Here is a 26,715-nt window from a genome sequence, read left to right as displayed (position 1 = left end):
CACTCACTTTGTAGACCAGGCTGGCCTCGAACTCAGAAATCCGCCTGCCTCTGCCTCCCGAGTGCTGGGATTAAAGGCGTGCGCCACCACGCCCGGCTTCCTCCCCTATTTCTTATGAAATCAGGTAACCATCTTATGACACAATAATTGCTTCTTGAACGTTTGTCCCAGATACAAGAAGTTTATATCTACACACAAGCATGCATGTGGCCTTCCAGAGAAGCTTTCTCTCTCAGTGCCCCAAACTGGAAACAATCAAAATGTCCTTCAAAGTGGATGGTAAAAGTAGGTCACCCATACTGTGGAGTACTATACAGCAATGCAAAGGCATGAACTCACACATACAACTTGCACAAATATAAAGTAAACTCTGTTAAGTAAAAAAAGAAAAAAATGTCTATTTCAGAATATGCCATGGTTCGATTTACATGTATTTCTTGAAATTATGGAGAATATGTTGAAGGGTTAGAGATAATGAGAGAAGGCACAACAGGACAAGCTTGTGGTAGTAATGTCCTGTGTGTAACAGCAATCTACCCAGAGGATAACAGTCCACGCAACTAACTATGCATAAGAACACATAAAACGGCCAAGTCTGAGTAAGCTCCGGGGTTGTCTTAAAGTCACATAGATTTTTTTAGTCAAGAATCTACAATTTAAGATCAAAAGTTAATTTTAAAAAATTTAGCAAGGTATTGTGGGATATGATGCTAATTCTCACACTCTGGAGGCTGGAGTAGGGAGGTGACTAGTTCACTGGCAACAAGACCCTTAGAATACAAATATTTGTGTCACTAGATCTGCACACTATCCCCAGCTACGGTATTGTGAAGAGACAGAGAATAGGGTGTCCGGGTCTAAAGCTGAGCTGTTAACACGTGGGAAGGATCAACCAGTTGAAGGTGTTCTCCTTATGAAAAAATTCAAACACCCATTAACAGGGAACAGTACGGCTGTGTAAGATGTTATACACAAGCGCACACACAGAACTCTAACAAGCACGGAGGCATACAGAGGTTAACAAAAAAGCAAAGGAACATAGTTATTCAATAATCAGATACATTCAGCCTTAAAGGAAGAGGAAGCCCCACCATGTTCAAAATCAGGGCTGAGCATAGACGAGGTCATGCTATGTGAAAGATGCCAATCACACAGGATAGGTGCTGCACGATCCCACCATGAGTTAGCAGAAAAGCCAAACTGGTAGGCTAGCACTCTGTGAAGAGGACATCTCAGTACACACACACACCACTCAAAGGTGCACAAGGAAACTTTGGAGATGATGAATCTGTGTAGTGAAATTTATAGGAAACCTTTGTGTCCGGTTTGAGTGAAATGTCTCAGCAAAGCCTCTGCTATGTCTAGATTAATAAGCAGAGGCTAAGAAATTGTTTTGAGACGTTTGAACCTTGAAGAAATGTTGCCTCCCTCCAAAGTCTGCACTTGTTTTCAGCTGCACAGACCTTGGTCCTAAGACACTCCTGGCAAACCTGGAGTGCTTGCTTTTGATTATGACTAGCCATGGTCAGAAAGGGCTTTGTGTGGGCTGTCTGCTCTCTCGGACAGCAAGATAACTCCGGCAGTTGGAACCTTTTCTGACCCAATTAATTTTGTGTAATGACTGAATAAAAGCAACTGCTATGTGCTAGCTGGGGTCAGTCTTTTCAAGGAGGCTGAACACCTTCGCTCCTGTGGAAAATGGTTAGCATCTTGGTGAGCTGCTCTCTCTACTGCGGCACTCAACTCTGACCAATAGATCTAGTTACTCACCTTGACTGTGATAATGACATCACAGACCACACCGACATTCCAATTCACCCATCAAATTATATACATGAACTAGCTTTAGTTTCTATGTATATAAAAATAAAAATTACACATATGGCTTCCATTTTCTGTTTATTGTACTGGCCCGCTCTGGATAACAGACACCCCCTGCTACTGAAAGCAGGGACCAGTGAACCTGGGCCCAGAAAGAAGGTGCCCTGCCCTGCATGATCTATTATCAATTAAGTCATTTTTTAAAGGCACAAAAATAACTTTTTTAAAAAAGAGAGATGAGGCTGGGCCTCCCAGCACTCAGGAGGCAGAGGCGGGTGGATTTCTGAGTTTGAGACCAGCCTGGTCTACAAAGTGAGTTCCAGGACAGCCAGGGATATACAGAGAAACCCTGTCTTGAAACACCAAAAGAAAAAAAAAAAGAAAAAAAAAAAAGATATGAAAACCAACTTCAGTAGGTTACAGAGACTCAGAAGTCTGGAATTTTCACCTGCCTGTTCTTGGCTTCAGTACTGAAATTCTCGTAAAGACCCAGAGTGAGCCCATAATAACCTCACTGGATGAGGACACCTCCTGTTCTCATCTCCTAGCTCAGATGGCGGGGATCAAGTCAGATGACGTCCAGTTTCACTTTGATGTTCATGGCTGCCAGCTCAGCTACAAAGTACCGGAAGACATACGGCACAGAGACGGTGTCGATGGTGTCACTGCGGCCACAGACAGTGCAGTTGTACTTTCTGTTGCGCATCGCAGACCAAGACGGAGGAGGCTTCTCAAGTAGCGGAGAAAGCAAACTGCCACACTCCACACACACGTGGGCGACAGAACGGTCAGAGCAGTTGAAAAGCCGGTCATGAAGAAGGAAAGATGTACCGTGTGCCAACAGAGCATCCCGCTCCATCTCCCCAAAGCGGATTCCACCCTGAACGTTTCGTCCCCCGAGGGGCTGGTTGGTGACTTTGTCCCTGGCTCCAGTTGTTCTGACTTGAAATTTGTCTGACACCATGTGTCGTAAGCGCTGGTAATAAACCACACCAATGAAGATGTCAGCCTCCAGCTCCATCCCGCTGATGCCACTATACAGTCTCTCGGTGCCATAGAAGTTGTAGCCAGCAGCCTTTAACATCTCACCAAAGTACTCTAAGGCAGAGTTCTCCTCGGAGAAGATGAAGGGCGTAGCATCATGGCAGAGACCGTGCAAAGCTGCAGACTTCCCAGCCATGCTCTCGATTAACATACCTATGGTCATACGGGAGGGAAACCCGTGAGGATTAAACAGAATGTCCGGCATCATGCCACTCTCAGTGAAAGGCATGTCCTCGGCTGGCCACAATCTGCTCAAAATACCCTTCTGACCATGACGGCTGGCAAACTTATCTCCAATGGTTGGGTTCCGGGGGACGCGGACTGTGATGCAGATACACTTGAACTTCCCACTGCCCGTGTCATTACTACACACTTTGATGTTGTCCACAACACAGTTTTCTTTACTCCTACAAGAAAATGCATGAAATAAGAAGTCAAGCAGTTTGTTCTGTTTGCTGAGTCTCTAGCCCTGGCTGACCTAGAACTTGCAGTGATCCCCCTGCCTGTCTCCCATGTGCTAGGAACAGAGGCATGTGACACAGAGCCTAGGCAAGCTTTGTTTGAACTTAATAAATATTTAAGCCCTGTCAACATGATTAATGTTTATAAAGAGTGTAAACCGCATCCCCATCTGCTCAGCAATATAAATAGATGCTGGCTACGATTCCTAATTACGCTTATCTGAGAGAAGATTAGCAAATGAAAAACTTCTAGGCAGGTCCACTGAAGCCATCCCTGTAAAGCAGCAACGTCAATCATTCATCTTTTAAAGAGAGGCCAAAGAACCCAGTAATTTGGCTAGGAAACACCCCTAACTGCATGTTTGAAGGAAATGACCTTAGAAAGCTACTACAAAAGCAAGACACCAAAAACAGCACAGTGCTCACTTCTGCAATGACCATGAATGACATCACCCATGTGTGTTCACCACCAGGTCACACCCAACCCCACCTCTGCTGCTGGGCTGTCAGGAGTCAGGTCTTCAGGATGGATTTATTTATTTATTTATTTATTTATTTATTTATTTATTTATTTATTTAATGTGTGTGAGAGTACACTGTCGCTGTCTTCAGACACACCAGAAGAGGGCATTGGGTCACATTGCAGATGGTTATGATCCACCATGTGGTTGCTGGGAATTGAACTCAGGACCTCTGGAAGAGCAGTCAGTGCTCTTAACCACTGAGCCATCTCTCCAACCCAAGGACAGATTTAAGTCCTGAAGAGGGAGCCTCATTAATAGACAGGGTTTCACAGAAGGGGTCTGAGCTGTTCCCTGCATCTGCCTTCCCATCTTCCCCCATGTGAGGACACTAAGGCAGGGCCACCAGACGATCACCTTAGTGAGTCCATCAGTGCCTCAACCCTGAATGTCCTAGCCCTTAGAACAGAGATATTTTTTTTTTCTTCTGTTTGAAGACAACATTGACCTCCAGTAATTTTACTAAGAAACAGCCCATAAAAACCAGCACAGAAGCCAAGTGTAGCAGCATAGGCCTATACTCCCGTCACTTAAGAGGCAGGGGCATCACCCATTACATCAGGGCCAGGCTGGTCAACACAGTGTCCTCCTGACCATCCAGGTTCCCAATGATACAATTTTCCACTAGCTAACCAACCAGCAGTCTAACATGTCCCCAGACTTACTTGTAGTAAACCACGAAGCCTTCCCCAGTGTTAAGGTTGAGGTAGCTGTAGTAAGGGTCGCCATACTCCAGCTTTGCGCCTATGAATGGCAACCCATCATCGTCCAGCTTCTGCATCACCCGAGGGTCACCAGGTTTGACCCCGAACACCAGGTTATCCTCTCCCTGCTTAAACTTCTCTGAGAGGTCTATGAACTCAGACTTGTAGACGCTTCCATGAGCGAAGCCTCGTTCCCAGGAAGCCTTGTTCACAATCTGTGGAGGCAGAGTCCAGTTAACTTATGAGACTGGGAGCAAACAAAGACTCTCAGAATATAACCAGTGATGGCTGCACTAATCTATAACCAGTGATGGCTGCACTAATCATCTATAACCAGTGATGGCTACACTAATATTTGGTTTAAAGTAACCAGCATTTGATTTTGAAACTACATTTCTGCCGGGCGTGGTGGCGCACGCCTTTAATCCCAGCACTCGGGAGGCAGAGGCAGGCGGATTTCTGAGTTCGAGGCCAGCCTGGTCTACAAAGTGAGTGCCAGGACAGCCAGGGCTATACAGAGAAACCCTGTCTCGAAAAACAAAAAAAAAAAACAAAACAAAAAAAAGAAACTACATTTCTAAATTACCAACGCTATCAAGCCCCAGACTCATAAATGGCTTAAGACGTAATCAAAGATAAACATAAAGGGTGAATATACCAAACCTCATATCAACCTTTACCCATAGTGTGTCCACGGATATGGAAGATATACACACTGGCTATTTTTCAATGTTTCCCTCCATTTATCTCAGAACAGGAATTAACCATTTAAAGAACAAATGCATTATGGCCTTGAGGACACACAAACATTCCTTCAGTGATCTCACAGTAAGAAAGTTCACAAACAGCAATGGAAAAGGATTGCAGAGTTACAACCAGAACACTCACCATGGCATCCTCCATATCATAGCCAGTATAGGATATCACAGCTACAACGGCGTTTGTCCCGATCGGATAGTTGTCCATGTCATAGAAATCATACATGCACGGTCTTACTAGAGGACTCTGAGGGGTTTGGAGTCGATAGAGTTTATTATCTGATCGGTTTTGGTAAGTGAGCAGCGGAAAGCCCATGGTCTGCTTACCTACAAAAAAAAAAAAAAAAAGTTTTTGTATCTTGTTTCAATCCTCAATTCTCAACGTGCTTCCTAAAACTGCAAAGAACTAAATACACACCACAGAATGAATAAAGCAAGCATGGCGGCTCTGCTTATCAGACTAACATCAGCTTTAAGAACCACGAACGTCGCTGAGTGGTGGTGGCGCATGCCTTTATTCCCAGCACTTGGGAGGCAGAGGCAGGCGGATTTCTGAGTTCGAGGCCAGCCTGATCTACAAAGTGAGTTTCAGGACAGCCAGCAGGGCTATACAGAGAAACCCTGTCTCGAAAAATTAAAAAAAAAAAAAGAACCAAGAACATCATCACGCCTAGACTATGAGAGAACAGGCCAGGAAGAACTGCATGTAATGTACATACACTCATAGACACTTGTTACACACAGCTAGCAACACTGTCATTTATATTCAATGGAAACACTGAAAGCCATAGAGAATATCAATATCAAGTGTGGGACTCGTGTGGATGCAAACACAGAAATGTCAGTATTTGTAAAGTCTGGGGACAGGTAAGTGGGTACATCTGTGAATTCCTTTACAAGGAATCCTTTCAGAGCAAGATGATTTAAAACCAAAAATGTGTACAGAAATGTCACCTTGACTAGATATAGAAATTACATAGAAACAAATCTGCGAACGTGTCTATATGGGATTATCTAGGTGAGGTGAACACAGGAGGTAGGAGACACAACTTAAACATGGACTGGGCTCCTGGACTGAATACAGAGGAGAAAGCAAACTGAGTGCAGTCTGCGGATGCTGTGTGGCCAGCTGCCCCTGCGCCTCCTGCCAGGACAGGCTGCACTCCCTGGTACAGGAAGCCAAACCAGCCCCCCCCACCCCCCTCCGTGTGGTGGTTTGGATGAGAATGGCCGCGTGGCTCACATGTCTGAATGCGCAGTCATTAGAAGCGGTACAGAAGCGGTACGGCTGGAGAGGGACTAGGGTATGGTAGCCTTGCTGGGGTGGTTGTGGCCTTGTTGGAAGAAGTGTGTCACTGGGGGTGGGCTCTGAGATTTCAAAAGCCAACCCAGGTCCACTGGCTCTGCTTGTTCATGCTGCCTGCGGATCCGATGTAGAACTGATACTTCTCCAGCCCCGTATCTGCCTATGGGGCACTGTGCTTCCTACCCCGTTGATAAATGGACCAAATCTCTGAAACTGAAGCTGGACCCAATTAAATGCTTTCTTTTGTAGGAGTTGCCGTGGTCACGGTGCCTTTTCACAGCACTGAGCACCAGGACACTCCATTAGGCCGCTTTTGTCGGCTGGCCACCCACTTACTGCCTAAGGACTGGGGTTTGCTGAAGTAGTCAGAAACTGAGAGGAATTATATTTGAAACAAAGCAATCACTTTACTAATAAAAAAAAAAATCAGTTTTTAATTATTTTAGAAACCCCCGTGGTTTACTGTTTTGAAGAATCAAGGAACAGAATTCACAGCATGGCAGCTACTGGAAAGTAAGAGGCATTTAGAAAAAAAAGTGGGGACCACCCAGGAAGAGCCTTTACTCTGCACACATGTTGAGTTTAAACCTTTGGTGGGAACTGAATGGCTCATGATGCATGAGACTGAGCCAAGTAGCTTAGCTGAGACTAAGAACCTAGTTAAACAGCAGTCAAGACTGCAACAGCCCATGCAGAGAGGCCCATCAGTGATAAGAGCTGACACAGCAGTTACTGGAGACACAACAGTAAACATAACGCACCCAAGAAAAACTACAGTCAATGGATAGCGACCCCGGGACGCCCCGATGCTGAACAGTAGCTTTACAGCACCCACTCTATCAAGCTCAACAGACACAGGAAAACATACCTTCGGGAATACAGAACAAATACCTGGAACGCATAAACTGGGAGCTACAACAATCCAACAAACAACCCACCCAGTAGAAGACCTAGACTGAAAGACAACTTGAGTTCAGGCCCCAGAACCAGCATAAAGTCAGGAAGAGAGACTACTCCACAGAGCTGCCCTCCGACCCCCACCCTCATGCTGCCCTCTGACCCCCACCCTCATGCTGCCCTCCAACCTCCACCCTCATGCTGCCCTCCGACCTCCACCCTCATGCTGCCCTCCGACCTCCACCCTCATGCTGCCCTCCGACCCCCACCCTCATGCTGCCCTCCGACCTCCACCCTCATGCTGCCCTCTGACCCCCACCCTCATGCTGCCCTCTGACCTCCACCCTTATGCTGCCCTCCGACCTCCACCATCATGCCACAGCGTGTATACCCACACACATAACCTGCACACACAGCAAGGTGAATAACCACAGGGGTGTTTATGAAAACGCATGGCTAAGTCTTTAAAGAGGAGGAGAAATTAAGAAGAAGAAGCAAGTTTGGAAACCCTTGAAAATAGACCAGTAAATGCTATCGGAACACAAAAAGAATCATGTTTAGACATTCAGTCAATCTGAAAACAAAAATAAAGAACAAGTCTTTTTGTTTTATATTTTTTGAGACAAAGTTTCTCTGTATAGTCCTAGCTGTCCTGGTACTCACTCTGTAGACCAGGCTGGCTTCAAATTCAAAGATCTGCCTGCCTCTGCCTCCCAACTGCTGGGATTAAAGGTGTGCACCATCTCGTCCAGCTTAAGAATGAGTCTTAAAGAGAGAAAAAACCAGTACACTGGACAGGGAAACTGTACTTTGCAAGCCCACACAGACTACAAGCAACACTGAAATAAAGGAATATGTCCACTCAGCACTATACAGCCAGCAAAGATTTCCTTCAGGTGAGCGTGAAAAAGACATCTCAGAATAATGACAAGAGGATCTGTAGTCACACACCCATGCAGTAAACAACAAATCTGCCACAAGGATGCAGGACGTGATGTGGGACATGTACACCTGTAATCCTGGGACGACAGACAGAGGCCAGAGGATACTGATTCAAGACTAGCTCAAGGAAGGCCGTGGGGGTAGAGAGAATGTCAAATGCTCAGAGCGTGACTCAGACGAAATGAAGAGTACAGAAGGTATGTGATTTGACTATAACGGCCTAAGTAAGTCACAAGAGCTCAGACAAACAAGCCATTTTCTTTAAAAATGTAAATGTCACAAACAAACTGAAGAGTTCCTCTGCATCAAGGGAGACACACTAGCAGAACAGGTGACTGGCCACGGGCCTTTTGTGCCTCACTCCACTTCAAAGCGAGTAAGGACAAAAACACAGAGTGCACGCTGCTCTTTCACTCAGTATCCAGTACCCACGGCAGGGTCACGACTGACTAACTTCAGCTCAAGAGGCACTCAATGCCCCTGGCCTCTGCAGACACCTGCATATACACACAGTACTCACTTGTGGACACACACGGGTGTAATTTAAAGTAAGATTTTTTTTTCAATATGGAAGTCAATGCTAGAGGCTGGAGAGATGGCTCAGAGGTTGAGAGCACTGACTGCTCTTCCAGAGGTCCTGAGTTCAATTCCCAGCAACCACACAGTGGCTCACAACCATCTATAATGGGATCTAACGTCCTCTTCTGGTGTGTCTGAAGACATCGACAGTGTACTCATATACATAAAATAAATAAATCTTTTTTTTTTTTAAAGATTTATTTATTTATTATATGTAAGTACACTGTAGCTGTCTTCAGACACTCCAGGAGAGGGCGCCAGATCTCGTTACGGATGGTTGTGAGCCACCATGTGGTTGCTGGGATTTGAACTCTGGACCTTCGGAAGAGCAGTCGGGTGCTCTTACCCACTGAGCCATCTCACCAGCCCCAAAATAAATAAATCTTAAAAAAAAAAGTTAATGCTAAACTTCCTAATTCTGATAAATATCCTAAGAAAGTCCTAACAGTGGGGGACATGCACTGAACTGTGGAGGAGGGCATCACCATGCTTGAAAAAGCAACTGGGCCAGCTGGTAACAGAACAGACATCTCATCTGCGGGCATTCTTCATAGTATTCTTGAAGCTTACTGTGAGTCTGAAATCACCTCAACTTAATTTACAAGTGCTTTCTGTGCTCTCATGTGCCGACCCCCACCCCTGCCCACCTTACCCATCTGGCACTGGTACATGTTCCGAGGACTCTGGTTGTGATCTGAGAAGGGGATGAAGTTGGCGATCACACTCAGCAGGCTGTGAGGGAAGAGCTCCTGGTGTGTGGAGATGCCACCAAACACCTCGTCCTCAAAGATGGCGACGTTCATGAAGAGCTGGAGCAGAGGAGGACAGGAAGAGAGGCATGGAACAACTGTGGTGGTCTTGCTGCTTCCCAGAGGCTGGCGCTCAAGGCTGCACAGTGCTTACGTCACCCAGGTCAGGAACCACCTCTGCCAGGAGCATGGGGAATGTCCAGGCAGGTGTCCCACTCGCTGCTATGAAGGTGCTGGAGTCAGAACCCAGAGCCTGTGAATGCCAGGCACTCCGCCGCTGAGCTATCTCCTGATTGCTTTCCCCTTAGACACTCATCCTACATCTACCATGGCCAATGTGAGGAGCCAGAGAGGAGGATAAATGTTCATTTATTTCGGATAGAATTTCTCTGGGTAGCCCTCCCTGGATGCTCTGCCACCCCAGTGCTGGGATTAAAGTGCACCATGATACCTAGTTTCTTTTTTTTTAAAAGTAGACACAAGGGCTGGAGAGATGGCTCAGCGATTAAGAGCCCTGACTGCTCTTCTGGAGGTCCTGAGTTCAATTCCCAGCAACAACATGGTGGCTCACAACCATCTGTAATGGGATCAGATGCCCTCTTCTGGTGCATCTGAAGACAACAACAGTGAATTCACACACATTAAATAAATAAATAAATAAATATTTTAAAAAAAAAGGTAAGCACAAATCTATTTGTCAGTGGCAAAGATGCAGGTGACGACTGAGACCCGAGTCAACAGGATGCCTCAGTCTGACCAACTGTGACAGAGCCAAGCGAAAAAGAACCGTGAACACTGGGCAGCATGGAAGGGCAGTCATGCGAGCACCGTGCCTCCCGCAGGTTCCTGGAAGCGTGGCAAGACAGCAAAACTACTTAGAGCTGGGCAAAGAGAGCCAGGAAAGTCAGTCTGACCTCCTAGCAAATGCTTTAAAACGCGATACCAAGCCTCTGAAAGCTGTTCTCCGTAAGCAACACGGCAGCTGGTCCCTACCTGTTCCATGGTTCCAATGAGCTCTTCTCTGCCCAGTTCCAAGTTCTGCACGGGCCTCACCAGCCTGCAGGGAGTGGTAAAGAGGAACAGCCCTGGGTACAGACTTGGTTTTCCTGTCATGGGAATCAGGGCCACCTCCATCCAGGGAGGAATTCTTTTTTCTCTCAACACCTGTTTTAACAAAACAGAGTTTAGTGAAGAATAAACGTATGTGGCATCCCAGCCTCTCTGCCACGAGGAGGAGCCAGGCAGAACAGTAAAGAAAAAGATCTAAGAGATGACGTCATCGGGTAATAAACCTAGCACTCCGGAGCCACAGCTGTCTGTCCCAGTGTCAGCTACAGACGAGGTCACTCAGCCCACGAGAAATGGCAAAGGAGTGCTTTTTAAAAGGCAAGTTATTCTCCTATGTTTGACACATGTGTTAATGAACTTCCTTCCAAACAATTAGATGAAAAGAATCCTATATTTGGAAATTAACAAACAAATAAAACAGGGATGCAGAAAGGGCTACACAGCTAAGAGCATACCCAAATGCAGACATGTACACACACACACACACACACATTTGGTTTATCGAGACAGGATTTCTCTGTGTAGCCCTGGCTGCCCTGAAATTCACTCTGTAGACCAGGCTGGCCCTCAAACTCAGCCTGTCTCTGCCTCCCAAGTGCTGGGATTAAAGATGTGCACCACCATACCCAGCCCCCCCACACATATATTTTTAAAATCACAAAACACACACACACATACAACATCAACAACAAACCCAAAACAGGGCTGGAGAAATGGCTCGTTGGTTAAGAGCACTTACTGGTCTCACAAAGGACCAAGGTTCAGTTCCCAGTACCCATGTCAGGTGCCAAGAGCTCTCCCAGAGATCCAGCGCCCTCCTCTGGCCTTCACGGGCACTGCACGCATGCATAAAAAAATCTTACCTACTGGTGGTGCATGCCTTTAATCCAGGCACTAGGGAGGCAGAGGCGGGCGGATTTCTGAGTTCAAGGCCAGCCTGGTCTACAGAGTGAGTTCCAGGACAGCCAGGGATATACAAGAAACTCTGTCTCAAAAAACAAAAAAAAAAAAGTAAAATAAAAATAAAAAAGTAAAAAAATAAAATAAATCTTAAAGTTATTTTAAAAACTCTTAAGTAAAGGGAGAAATACAAACCAAAACAATAATTTGAAAAAGATTCTAAAAGCTATATATGCTTAAGGGATCCACATCTCAGCACATTATCAGTAAAGATGAATGGAGACTGCGCAGAGGGAGGAACCAGGAAATGACATTAAAAGGCGACATTCTAGCCCTGGCAGCGCTGAGTCCTGAAACCAGCCTTGCTCAGTTAAAACAGCCACATCACATCTTTGATGTCTGTTAAGAGGGTAAAGCTCACCACAGACACCAAAAAAAGCTCAAAAAAGAGAGAAAAGAGTGAAAAACAAATTGCTAATTATAGCTATCCCCCTGTCTCAGCCTTTCATTTGCTTGGGATTAAGCTACCACGTCTAGACCAGACTGAATTCTTTGATTGGTTAATTGTTTTAGATTTACTCATTTACTTAATACGTAGGAATAGGTTGCCTGCAAAAGTCTACATGCTGTGCCTGGTGCCCATGGAGTTCAAAGAAAGGAGTGGGAACCCCTGAAACCCGAGCTATAGACAGTTGTGGACTACCACAGGGTTCTGGGAATTGAACCCAGGTCCTGTGGAAGAGCAGCCAGTGCTCTAAACCACTGAGGCATCTCTCCAAGCCTTGAATTCTAATGGATTCAGTGTTTGCATGTGTACAGGTCCATGAGAGCCAAACTGAGCGAGCAGCGGAGTAGTCTGGGAAGCCAGCTCTTCCTTGGGACCTTGTACCATCTGGGGAACAAGCTCAGGTCACTAGGTCTGAGTGTGTGTCTGTGCCCACTGAGCCATCTCACCAGTCCACAAATTAAATTAACACAAAAGTTAATAATGAACAGAAAAAAGAAAGCCAAACTATAGAAAGAAAACTGTTAAAGTCATTGGTTCAAAAAAAACCAAGATAAAAATATTGTGCTCACTAAGACTGGCCTCAGTAGAAGCTGCAAGCTTAGGAAGAGTAGAAATAAAGAACTCTGACTGTAACCCTAGCTTCCTGGGACTGAGAAGGAAGACGGCCAAGGCCTGTGTGGACTAGAGTGAGCGCAGCCAACCGCCACAGTCACAAGCAACTTCGCAAAGAGCAACCAAAAGAGCAGTGGAAAGTCAGCAAGAACCATCAGACCGTGGTCCACAGTTACCCCTGAAAACCATCAGGTCCACAAGTTACCCCTGAAAAACTAACTACACGTGACCAACCTAAGAGGTGCAGATGAACACCTCCCAAGGGAAGACAACTGGGGAGCAGTCACGGTAACCAACTGGTGACATTCCTAGGAAGTCAAGCTGGTTACATAAGCAGACAGGGGCCTCAGAAATGACCAATAAATGCTTGGAGGTCACGTGTCTGTCAATGACTCCTCCCACAAGGCAAGATGAACAGAGGAAGAGTGGGAAGAGTGAGGCACTTCTGGAATTAGCTTCCACCTGCTGACTGCTTGACCACTGTAGACAGTAACCAGGACACTTCATCAACTAGGAAAGGCTGAGAACCAAGCTCAGGAGGGTAAGGAAGATACCCCAAGAGGAAAGGGCTGAGAACCAAGCTCAGGAGGTAAGGAAGACACCCCAGAGACTGGTAATCACCTTGAATCGACGGAGAGTGTCGGCAACTTCAGGAGCAAGCTCCTTATCCACCCAGCCCACCACGACACCATCCAGCAGGACAGGGTAGCAGTCACTGTACGGTCGACATGGCGCTGCATCAACAGGAGTGACTCCTGGGGGACAAGGACAAAAAAAAAAAAGGGCAGTCAGTAATGGCTTTCTCAGCTTAGCTGTCCAACTGTCCTATCTGGACAACACAAATGCTTTGGTATTGTTTGTACATCTGTAAATTTCTTCACCAAGAACACACAAGCACCTATCTCCTGTGAGAAGATGGCTGGGCACATGCGGATTCCTAAAGCCTGTTCATTTAATACCCTTCCCCTAGAAAAAACGAATATTGCCGACCCTCCTTATCTGCGGTTTCCATACTTGGACATACACCTCTTAGACATTTTATTTGTAAGCACAAAATTATAATATGGATACTTGTGAGGTGACACGGCAGAAATGTGAATGTCCTGCCGTAGATACTTGGCCATCTTTGCTCTGTGCTCCAACTGCAGGAAAGTCTTTCAATGTTTGTTCAAGGCCACACCAATACTTAGTACCGAGGGCTGCCTAGTGTTCCTAAGTGCAACATGGCCGTCACCGGCCTCAGAGAAAATCAGATAAGCTTGGGGCTGCTGGTTTAGGGTTCACGGTTAGACTTGCGAGTGCTGAGCCCAACAGTTGCCCCAGAAGTAATGGTTCAGTATGGGCTGACAGCATTGGCAGTGAACTGAATACACTACAGGGCTGCAAATGACAAGCAACTATAGTTAAATGAAAAAGAACATTGGCACACAGAGGTGCCATGTGACAACAGCCAGCATTTTCCCAAGTGTCAAAGGCTACCACTTAGGGCTTCACGTGTCACCCACATCAGCCCTCACCCTCCAAGGACAGTCTTTTATTCTGCTCCTTTCCTCAGAGCCAGAGCAAATGCCTCCCGTCTCTTCGTCCATGGTGGGATGTACTATCCACTTCTACATTCACCTTTTCTCTTTGCTTCCTTCTGGACCTTGACACAGGGTCTCAGGTAACTCAGGCTGACCTCACACTTCCTATGTAGCTTTGGATCTCCTTCAACTTCTGATCCTCCTGCCTCCACCACCCAAGTGCTGGGGTTACAGGTGTGTGCCACTCTGCCTGGCTTGATTTTAATTAGTGGTAGAACAAAATTATTCTTTGTCTTGTAGTCAGCAAATAAACAGATTATTCCAATTTCTATCTCCTGACTCTGGGCTATTTCTTTATCTTTTTCTCTGAAGTTCCCTCTCAGAGGCTACTTTCCAGCTGGGTGAAGTATTTTACATAAAAAGTCTTGATTCTGACTCACTGTCCTTCTGGTCACCTGAAGCATCTATCACCTGACCCTTCTGAGTTCTAAGCTGCACTTCATAAACCTCAACCCAACGGAGGAACCCCCCCCCCCCAATCCAATAACGACATGATACTATGGTTTTTATATCTTAACTGGAAGAGCCCGGGACTAACTGGTATAAAATACTCAAAGACCAACATCTTTAACTGAGAAAACAAACTGGAGGCAACCAGCAAGCCTAGGAGAAGCATATGACTGAGCTTCCCCCAAAGCAGAGACAGCAGCTGCGAGTTCCCAGGGGCAACAGTCACGGATCTACGGCATCAGCTACAGAGCATAAGCCAGTTTCTAAAGGAGTTCCCCACACCACCACTGTTTTCTACTGAGAAATGCAAAGGTCCACCAGGGACAAAGGAGAGCCACCCAAAACTCACACAACCGCATCTACACTTGAATACTACCCGCCGTCCCATCTCACATCTTTCTATCTTTTCATTTTGTGAAAAGGGACAACACTGAGGACAAGGAACTATTTTAGCTCCTCAGACTGCCCGAGAGAGAAGAGCAGAAGGTAGCCCAACTCATGTGTGGAGGAGTGAAGAAACGCCCCGCTGAATCCCCACACAGCTTGACGCTGGTCAGTGTGGTGAAACCCAGCAAGGCTGTTCACTGTTCCTACCTAAGCCACAGAGCAAGGCTGGAATAGACGCCGTGTACACAAACTTGGTAACAACCTCACACACGGCAGTCAGGTGGTTCAACAGCCCACACGGCGCCCCGTCTGGAGTGTGCACAGGACAGAGGAAGCCCCAGGATTCTGGCAGCAGCCTGCGCACGGTGGTCGTCCTCATCTTGGCAAAGGCAGCCCCTCTGTGCACACAGCGGAAATGGGAGAGGTAGCGAAGGAAGTTCAGCTTGTCAGCCACAACACACAGGCCAGAATCTTGCAGGAAGCCAAGACCTTAATTAAAAAAAAAAAGTCATTCAAAACAAGGCAAATTCTTGTTTTAAAACCCCAAACTGTCTGTTTCTGATTTTTGGTAAAATGATAAAACTTCAGGGGCTGGGGATGTAGCTCGATGCTAAGAGCATTAGCCTAATACCTAAGTGGCCCTGGATTCAGTTCCCAGTTCTCCCACCATACACAAAAGTAGATTATCGCAACATAGATCAGGTGAACGGAAAGAACTGAGTTATACTGATCTGAGGGCCCTAGAGTTAAGCTGGCACACTCAGAGAGAAGCAGCATTAGTAGCAGCTGTCAGAAAAACAAAAGCAGATTTCTGGATCCCAACTGTTCTTTTTATTTTCCCAATTTATTCCAATACAATTGGTTCAGGGAGCGGCACATATCCAAACTCTTGAGGCTGACATCCGGTAACCCTGCTCCAGACATAAGCGGTCACCTGCTTTCTAGGAGTCATGGGAATGTATGTGTCTGTGTGCTAGCACTAGATTTACACGGTCAAGACACCTCGCTGAACTTGAACTCTTCAGGGTGGCAGACATTTGCCAAAATTTACCGTATCGTGAAATCTGGCTTTAGTGAGGATGAGCTAACTCTGAAATTCCTCAGCAAGTTATTTTAATTAATATAACACCTGTCTAACACAGGCAGGTAATTCGAAAATAAAAATGGCCTACCTGTTTAATTTACCTGTTTTAGAACGCAGATTCCCAGTAGCAAGAAGATATTCAAATGGTCTTGTTAGCTCTGTTCCCATACTAAAAATCTTCATCAAATTCTCGTTGTTTATGGAAACATTGGCCTTCTGAGCCCTCTTATCTAAAACTATTTTAATAGACACTAGCCAGTTTTCCATTTTTTCCTAAAAGAAGAAAATGTTAAATTTAAAGTAGTACGTGCTTTAATTATCTCAATGCTGTATCTACAGGTATGGTCCAGTCAAGGCCCGCTGTTTATGCATGTGACAAGAACACATTGGTAGCACATCCTGAAAGACAGCCCTTCAATGTACACTGAAGCCCAGGCATTTCTAAAGACAGACAGGAAGTCTAGATCAGGGGCTTGGGAGACTGCTCAGTGTTCGAGAGCGTACCCTGCTCTTACACAGGCCACAACATCAGTTTCCAACATCCATGTCCTCTGGGAAGTGGGACCTGGTAGTGGACCTGGGTCCCCAGGAGCTGGCTCTGCTCCCCACTTGATATTCCTACACTATATCCAGAAAATCCAGGAACCCTTTCTACTGTGACACATGATAGTACCCAAAACCACGAGCCCAAATAAATCCTCTCTGTCTTATGTTAGCTTCTGTCAGGCATTTTGTCAGAGCCACAAAAACCAAACAAACAATTCAAGTATTGCAAATAAATTTTAACAAGCAGATGAACTTAAAGATATGGAAAAAAACCCAAAGACTAACAACTGTATCCAAGGGTATATCAGTCCATACAGTTGTTTCTTGGTCATCAGAGCTATGACCAAAATTTGATGTTACCTTTAGACTATATATATATATAAATTAAACTAGGCTTGGTTGTATATAACTAATCTTCATTTAAATTCGAGGCCAAATTGAGCTGGTAAAGAGACACCCTGTCAAAACACTGAATAACAAGAAATGAAATAGGAGATGGCTCAGTTAGTGGTGTGCTAGCCCTGCAAGCATGAGGGTTTGAGTCTGGATCCCTAGCAGCCGCTTACAAAGCACAGTACAGTGCAGTGCAGTGCAGTGCAGCGCAGCACAGCACAGCACAGCACAGCAGCATACACCTGGAATCCCAGCACTGGACATGGAAACAGGTAGATCCCTGGAGCTCGGTGGCCACCCAGCCGAAACAAATTAGTGAGCTCCAGGTTCAGCGAGACCCTGTCTTAAAAACTCAAAACAGGCCTACCACCCCTTATGGTCCCACGTGTCACCAAGATTCCTGCACATCAATGTCACAAGCTAAGCTATGAACAGTCTAGGTGTCCAAGAACAGAGGAATGGATAAGGAAACTATACTGTAAGTATTTATAACAGATGGGGTTTAAGCTACGAGGAATGAAATTTTATTGTTGGGAAAAAATGGATTCAATTGAAGAAATCTTTACCTAAGTCAGCCAGGTGGTGGTGGCACACACCCTTAATCCCAGTGCTTGGGAGGCAGAGAACAGCCTGGTCTATAGAGCGAGTTCCAGGACAGCCAGAACTACACCGAGAAACCCTGTCTTGAAAACCAAAGGAAAAAAGGAAGGAAGGAAGGAAGGGAGGAAGGGAAGGGGAGGAGAGGGAGGGAGGGAAGAAGGAGGGGAGGGTGGGCCAACCAGGTCAGTCGCAGGAAACGCCTCTTATTTGGGAAGCCCAGATTTTACATGGAAACAAAATTACATACAGATGACACATCCATATATGTAGGCCTGGCATAAGCTCCAGTTTTGACTAAGTCCCTCACTGCCAAGCAAAGAGAGGCTGTAAAATGCTCACGCTATAAATCCTCAGCCTGCAGACAGCGGCATCCCAGTGGCCCACGGACAGCAGCAGGCACTCACCTTCAGAAACATCAGGAAGAGCTGCCCAGGGGTAAGGACTTCTTGGTTCACTAAGCTATCAGGGTTGTCCTCCATGCACTCCCCTCTGGCTAAAGCAAACAGCTTCCGGGTCATGAGGCAGAGCAGGTAGAACTTGTCAGTGTTGGACTTCAGGTGGATGCAGATGCACTGGCTGGGAGAGAAACCACCTTAGAGCAGCTCTGCTTTGTCCTGCTCCATTTCCAGAGACCAGGGACCTAGTCTGCGTTTATGTAACATTTCCTCTTCCCCTAATTTCTTTTTACCTTCACTGGCAACCTTGATGGAATAGTGCCACAAAGTCTGGAGCTGTGCTCACCAATATGGTAGGGAGTAAGGAACCACACAGAGCTATTTCAGCTCAGTTAAAAATAAGACTTAATTTTTTCAGCAACAATGGCCACACCCTAATTACTGGAACCCTGCTCCTTTAATACTGTGTTTATGTAATACAAACCAACTGCTACAGGGAAATAGGGCCCCACAACTTACAAAGGAACAGAGAGGCAATGTGTATCTATGGACAAAGTGAGCATTTTGTAAATGTAACAAAATACCAACACTAGTGACTTCCAGTGACTATTGTCTTACTTGGACACTGTTGCAAACTTGAAATTATTCTAGAACCCAAAAGCAAAGCCTCCTTCCTGGCTAGGACCACCTTCCCACCAGGCTCCCTTCCCCGCATGAACACCCCTCCCCCAGGCCCCCCAAGAGCACACATACTTAAGCAGGAACTGGGCAGCTTCCACGTTAGGGTACCAATCAGGAAGGCTGAGCTTCACTCGGAAGCATTCTCCCAGATAGTTAAGAACCTGCTTCTGTGAGTGACAACCCTCTTCCATGACAATCCGCAGCATCTGAGAAACAGAATTCCTGAAGAAAGAGTCCTCCTCTTTGCCCTTGATAAGCTCCTGGAAAATCTGATAATCAGAAAAGCTCACGAGTGCCTGAAACAGAAAAAAACATTTTTTAAAAAATAAAACTTCCTTTTTTTTTTTTTTTTTTTTGGTTTTTCGAGACAGGGTTTCTCTGTGTAGCCCTGGCTGTCCTGGAACTCACTTTGTAGACCAGGCTGGCCTCGAACTCAGAAATCCACCTGCCTCTGCCTCCCAAGTGCTGGGATTAAAGGCGTGTGCCACCACACCCGGCTAAACCATTCTTTTTAACAACAAACAATTAATTTACTGAGCTACCTCTCAACCCCGCCACCCCCACCAAAAATCAAACCAAACACACACGCTACACTGAGCCTCTCATAACCTTAAATACCCAGGCAAAACCAGCCCTCCAAAACAAAGCAGTGACTTTAAAATCGGCCAAACAGCAAAGTCTAATGATCCTACTGGGTATTCAAAAACTGGAATCATCTCCTCCCATTACTAACTAGGCCTGTCCTACATCACCAAGAGAGATCCGACAGGAAAGGGAGATGCCAGATTCCCAGGGTCAGGTCAAAAACAGACTGCCTTTAGCCGGGCGTGGTGGTGCACGCCTTTAATCCCAGCACTCGGGAGGCAGAGGCAGGCGGATTTCTGAGTTCGAGGCCAGCCTGGGCTACAGAGTGAGTTCCAGGACAGCCAGGGCTACACAGAGAAACCCTGTCTCGAAAAACAAAAAAACAAAAAACAGACTGCCTTTAACCCCATTCTCTGAGCTAACTCTCCACGGGACAAGGAACAGAGACCTCCTGCCAACAGCCACCACCAAGTGAGCCAGCTAGCTGGGCACTGGGTCCTGGAAGCATGGTCAGTCCAGGTGATTACACCACTTCATTTGTTATAAAGTTTTAATTCTTTATGAGGGAGAGGATGTAATGCCTGCGTATGTGTAGGTCTACAGGCCACAGCACACATCCGGAGGTGAAGGATGACAGGCTCTGGGGAGCCAGGTCTCTCCTTCCGCTGTGGGTGCTGGGGGCTGAGTTCAGGTTGTCTGTCTTGCGTGGCAGGTGCTTTTCCCAGAGGAGCCATCTCAGCGGTCCACAGCACCTCAAACACTTCAATGTGGCCATGGAATCAGGCTACTCACAGGTTCCACAACTCCAGAAACGCTAAGAGAAGATGTTTATTGATATTTCAGGCTACTGATTTTAAGAATGGACCAGGGGCTAATTAAGTAAAACTGCATGTATGGTTTGGTTTGGATTTGATGAGGAGGTTGGAGAAGACAAAGTCTTGGTATGTTGTCCTAGCTGGCCTAGATCTCGAAACCTCCAGTCTCAGATTACCAAAATGCTTGGGTAACACATATGCACGTGTACTTCTTAACAAAGAGAAACTATCCTGCCATCCCATGTGCAGGACATAGCTCCCAATGAGTCTACTCACAGCAAAAGACAGGCATTCATCTCATCTCACCTTAAGAGCAAATCCCAAAGGAAGGAAAAAGAGCTCTTTGCGGTAAATAAAGTTTAACATAACTGTGCCGTTCTCCACATAGTGCAGGTTCATGTTCACGGCAGAGTGCTCTTCTCTCACACAGTGCATGGAGACCCCTGTTCAAAGCAACAGCAGGCAATCATGGGCGGAGTATTAATTTTCCTTCTGACCACTACCACAACCAAAGGCAAATCGCTTAAGACGAGCCAAGGCCCAGCGTGGTAGCTCACACCACCTTTAGTCCCAGCACTTGGGAGGCAGATGCAGGCAGATCTCTATAAGTTTGAGGCCAGTTTGGTCTACATAGTGAGTTCTAGGACAGCCAGGGCTACATAAAGAGAACCCATTTAAAACAAAACAAAACAAAAAACAAAAACAAATTAAAAACTTAAAATTAAATTAATTAGATTAAATTAACCAAGGCTGGCAATCAAAAATGTCTATAGATCACTGCCAAATGTTTACAGGGTTACCCTGTGAAATAAATGAAGCTGTGAATTTGGCCGAACTTGCAAGGTTTCCATCAGCTGGGGCCCATTTCCTATAGCACCTTATATGTGGATCACCCGGCAGGGCGCACTTCCTATCCTCACTGCCCTGTGGGACTGGTCCAGACATGGTTGCTTATCTAACATCCTAATGGAGAACAGCAGAACTCAAGAGTTCAGGTTAATAGACACTATATCAGTGAAGCAAAAGGACCAGTGGCTACATGTTTTGACATACTGAGATGCTGTTCTCCTAGGTGTTGTATCTATGGTAACAATTACAGGATGATTATTATCTCAACTATAAAAATAAATTTTATATATATAATATAAAAGTTTTATAGAGAATGCCATATGCTATCTTATGGTGCTAGGCACTGTCACAGGCAGCATTAGAACACAGACTAGTCCCCCTTGAGGTATGCCAAGGCAGCCTGAACCAGGGGGCCTCTGAGGCCTTTGTTCACAGGTACTCAGTCAGGCTAGCCTTCATCTTCAAAAACAACACCATAAATATATGGAATCTTCCAGATGAAAAATATACAAAGGATTTTCATTATGAAATCACTCTCTGGGTTATATCTCAAGTTTTCTTAGTAAACAGCATATATATAGTAAAGCAATTTGATGCACATATACAACGGGCGCCAATTTATACACATAATACAATGGTGCCAACTAACCATGATCCACTTGCAACCTTTCAGCTTCACCATAGTGCACAGGCCATGTCCACTCAGGAGAAACCGCAGTTCACTTCTGAACTGAGACCTGCTCTTAGGCTAACAGTGCTGTGTATTTTCTCAGGATGCTGGACAGCAGCGCTGAGCCACAGCTCCCAACCAGCGCAGAGATGGAAAAGAAAACCAGCTGACACTCTTCAGGCTTCAGGGTGGCCAGTGTACACAGGCTCACCACACATACAAAAAGCCAGTCTGTGTGCGAGCACAAGAGCATCGACACTCGCTCATAAAACAGGCTTTGCTTTAGGTGAGTTTTTCAAAGTGTATGCTGCTGTATTAATAACTGTTCTGAGCATATCTGGGCTTGCCAAGCTAAGCTACTATGTGTGCAGGCCAGTGTACTGAGTGCATTATTATGTGTGTGGTGTCAAGTAATGAACCCAGAAACTTCTGCAGGTCAGACAAGCTATCTACCACCAAACCAGTCCCTGCCTCTAAGAACATTATCCCCACCCCACCCCACCCCCAGATAGGGTCTATTATGTAACATTGACGGTCCTGTACTGGAACTCATAATGTAGACTAGGCTGGCCTTGAACTCAGAGATCCACCTGCCTCTGCCTCCCTAGAGCTGGGATTAAAGGTATGCCCCCCCATGCCTGGCTCTAAGTGCATTTAAAAAAAAAAAAAAATATATATATATAAAAAACACACTCTCACATCTCTTATATATATATATATATATATATATATATATATATATAATTAGAGCTGTCAGACACGGATGCTGTGAATTGAACTCAGGTTCTCTGAAGATTACAAGCTCTGAAACTGCTATCTCTCCAGCCCCTTCAAGTGCATTTTCAATGCACACTGCTTTCAACTTACTCCAGGCTTATGAAGACAGAACCCTGCTAGTTGAGAAACATGCATAGCAATGGCCATAATCAAACTGATTAAAACATCAATTACCACATATAGTCACCAACTGTGCATGTCTGTACATGTGGGATCCAGACACTTAAAAATCTCCTCCATTTTTAAATTTCAAATAAGCAAAAAAGTATCATTAACTACAGTCCCAGTGCTGTACACTAGCACTAGATTGTATTCAAGTATGTGTGTGTTTGTTCACATGTGGGGGGCTGTTACTCTCCCACACAGGCACAGGCAGAGACCAGAGACTGGCATCCAGGGGTCTTCCTCACTCGCTTCTCCATTTTGCTTTTTTGAGACAGGGTCTTCACTGAACCCTCAAACTTTTTACCTTGGCTAAATTAGCTGTAGCCCCTGCCTGGGGCTCCTGTTCTCTCCCCTCCAGTGCTAGAATCAGAGATGAGCACTGCTATGCCCCTCTGTTGTTTTTAAATGTGGGTGATGGGGACCCAAACTAAATTCCCCATGCTTTCCCACTGAGCCACTTCCCAGCCCTGTCCTTAGCCTGTAACTTAAAGTTTACACATTGACCAACACTCCCCCCCGAACCTCATAGAAGTGCTTAATGGAAAAACAAAAATAATGTAAGGGAAACACAACTATTTTGTAGAGTTGTTAATGGTTTTCAGGTTGTCTAAAGCAACATTCCGGACGGTGTTCACTAAGACTCACCAAACTGAGTGTAGCCGAGTCCTCTGCTTTTCCATTTCGGCCTTACCATGGCGATGGGGAAATTTCTCCGGGGCACAATCAACATGCGGATGACTTTTTCTATGCCATTGATTATAAAATAACCGCCCATTTCCTGCCAAAGACATGGTTATCAGCTGTTAAACAACTAGACACAGTATTTCTTGCCAACGAAGTGCAACCCTCAGGAGAGGCACATGCCGGGCTCTGGAAACAGAACAAGCTCCAGGGTAAGTCTTGTCAAATACAAGAGTGTGATCCAATAGACACAGAGAACAGGATGTCAGGAAAATAGGGCCATCCCTTCCAACCAGACGGCTCAGCCACACTTTTCTTTCTGTCCCAACTTATTTCAATTCCTAATTTAAACAAATAAAACTTGTTCCAAAAATCTAAATATAAAAATACTAACCACTTTTGCTTCCAAATGGGCTCCCGGGTAAGCTAAGAAAATAATGACAAAGAAAGAGGTAGAACCCAAGAGCTCTGCTAACCACAAATCCGGACCAGACAAATATAGGAAAATACGTTTCATAAAAAAAGAGTATATACTAACGGCCTGCTATCAAACAGGCACACCCCGCTGCAGCTCTGTGAACGAAGCACACAGTTCTCCTAATGATAGGTATGCCTGCTTCACTAGAGGAAAAGGAGGCTTAGGGTGACTTCTCCAAAGCCCCACAACTGGCAAACAGGGAGGCTGTGTCACATCCTGATTTGACACCCACACCTTCTTCCCAAGGGTGACAGCCTTCTTAGGAATATGCACAGTTTGTGCATCCTCCTTACTTCACCTCAACAGCCCACAGCTACCTTCGCAGCTAGAAAAGCAGAGGAAAGTGTACAGGAACCACCCAGTCAGCTCGGGGAGCTTCAAAGGCAGCTCCTACAATGCTTCTGTGGTTCAGCATTCATGTAAATATGTATAAGGATAACGGAAACCTAGGGCCAGAAACACGGCTCCGCAGGTAAAGGAATTTGCTGCGGAGCCTGACGACCTGAGTCCACGCCCTGACCAACACCTGGCGTGTTGTCCTCTGATCCTTTGACCTCTACATGTGGTCAGAGGATACCAAGCAACTAAAGTGACTCGCCACCTCCCTTGCCCACCCACAATAATGACATAGCCAGGCTTAAGGATATACACCTTTAATCCCGGGGTGGGGTGGAGGTGCAAGTTAAAGTGGATCTCTGTGAGTTGATCTACAGAGTGAGTGTTCAAGCTCTACAGCAAGACCCATCCCATCTCACCTCCCAGAAATAAAAAGAAAGGAAGGAAGGCAATAAAAGAGAATTTGGATTGGGAGTGTAGCTTGTCGGCAGACTTAAGTTTCACACATGCAAAGGCTCAACACGGCCTCAACAGACTGTGGTAAGAGCCACGCACAGTACAGACACGATGACACCAGTGGTCCAGCCTCCTGTTTCCTCACCTTCGCTGCTGCCCCACAGCCTCGATCCCTGCACTCACCTCTGCCTCCTCATGGTGCTCAATGAGGTCTCGAGGAGGAAGGTTGTATAAGTTGCAAAGCTTGGACTTCACCATGATGGGAACATAGCCGAGAAACTGTTTAATGATCCCTTTGGGGACTCCATTCACGGCCCAGCTGATATCAGCCTACATGCGAATAAAAGAAAAAAAAAAGATATCATAACCCGCAAGAATAAATACTTAAAGTTTTAGCTGTATTTGTTTTTATTTTGTGTATGACTGCTTTGCCTGCATGTACGGCTATGCACCAGATGTGTGTCTGTGCCAGCGGAGGTCAGAAGTGGGTATTACATCTGCTGGGACTGGAGTTACAGGCAGCTGTGAACCACCATATGGTGCTGGGAACCAAACCCTGATCCTCTAGAAGAAAAGGCAGTGCTCCTAACCACTGAGCCATCTCCCCAGCCTCACAAAAGAATATGTTACAAGGAGGAAGAGGCCACAGGGAAGTGACTTCGTGTTTTGGATGACACACAGTCCCTTTAGATGAAGATACAATCACTTCAGTGACACCAGCCCTAGTCTCAGAAGTGTGCAGGGACAGCCACCTGCTGTCACTAATGCTCACCGTCAGCCTCCCTCGGTAGGTGCTCTTTCGGCCACGGCACTCAGCTGGATAAACGTTGAGATCTTTGCAGATGGCCCCTTTGGGCACTGAGGGTGGACTGATGACAGCATCCACAATGGTAAGAGATATGCGCTCATCTTTGAAAGCAAATTCAAAGGGAGGTATGGCCTGAAAGACAATTCACGCTGCTAAATCACTTGCATTTTTCAACGCACTTTTCACTAAGACTCCCCGAAATCGCCACGGTCTACACTCACTGACATCTACCACACCAATGCAACAAATCCAAAAGGGACAACTTAAGTTACAACCATCTGGTACCTTGGCCAACTATTTTAGCTTTTTGGATGTGCGCTATGTATTTGATTTGCAGTGGGTTCTACGGACACAGAAAAGGCTGAGCTAAGCGTCTGCCTTCTCTGCTTTCTCACGGGCGAGTATAGGGAAACTCTTCTCATCTAAAAGCTCAGCTTTGTATATTTTACTCCCTCACACTGAAGCCTGGCAGTTCGAAGAGTTCTAAACGGCTTCCATATTGTCAAGTCTCAGTCTGGCAGTCAAAGCTCTCCAACGTATCCCCATCCCTTGTTCTCACAATACAGTTGTTGGGTAACGAAAGCTCAGGGTACTGTCTACTACATATTTCTCTCCCTGAACCTACCCTGCCTCCTGAGGGAGGGCACCATCTTCTTCCCTTAGCCTTATCTAATGCAGAGCTTTCTAAACACTTGGATTAGTCACAGCATTTCCCTTGTACTCCTGACTCAGAACACGCCACATCTTTGAGCAGTTCTCAAAGAGTATGGCATTGACTGCTTTGCTGGTGCCTGCTACTGTTACACAACCAACATCCAAAGTGAGGAGCAATTACACCTGAGAGGTGTCTTACTCTCAGAGCGTGGTGCCAGGAAAAACTAAAGATGCCAACAAAAAGAGACCTTCCCCCGACGTCCTTACTCTGCTACCACTGTTACAATGATTCCCCTGGACTTTTTATCTTCCTCAACATGCCCAACTCAGAACAGGTGGCAAGTTTTTCTCTTGCAAATTCTTTTTTTTTTTTTTTTTTTTTGGTTTTTCGAGACAGGGTTTCTCTGTATAGCCCTGGCTGTCCTGGAACTCACTTTGTAGACCAGGCTGGC

At 45.8% G+C, this 26,715-nt stretch overlaps 1 protein-coding gene across 1 annotated transcript; it reads right to left on the bottom strand.

Moving 5' to 3' along the window:
- Positions 1-2,150: 2,150 nt before the first annotated feature.
- Positions 2,151-25,740, bottom strand: Polr1b (RNA polymerase I subunit B). The gene is made up of 14 exons (XM_021150838.2): positions 25,574-25,740; positions 24,985-25,131; positions 23,496-23,628; positions 20,696-20,832; positions 19,062-19,285; positions 18,318-18,489; positions 16,476-16,647; positions 15,498-15,779; positions 13,492-13,625; positions 10,776-10,946; positions 9,686-9,842; positions 5,440-5,636; positions 4,513-4,766; positions 2,151-3,272 (listed from the first exon to the last, which is right to left on the bottom strand). The coding sequence occupies exons 2-14, from the start codon at positions 25,057-25,059 to the stop codon at positions 2,390-2,392; spliced, it is 2,991 nt and encodes a 996-aa protein (XP_021006497.1). The 5' UTR covers positions 25,060-25,131; positions 25,574-25,740; the 3' UTR covers positions 2,151-2,389.
- Positions 25,741-26,715: the final 975 nt, after the last annotated feature.

This window comes from Mus caroli, chromosome 2 (genome assembly GCF_900094665.2).
Source record: "Mus caroli chromosome 2, CAROLI_EIJ_v1.1, whole genome shotgun sequence".
NCBI lineage: Eukaryota > Metazoa > Chordata > Mammalia > Rodentia > Muridae > Mus > Mus caroli.
Note: the sequence above shows the minus strand (reverse complement) of the source record. Positions and strands in the feature narration are given on the sequence as shown.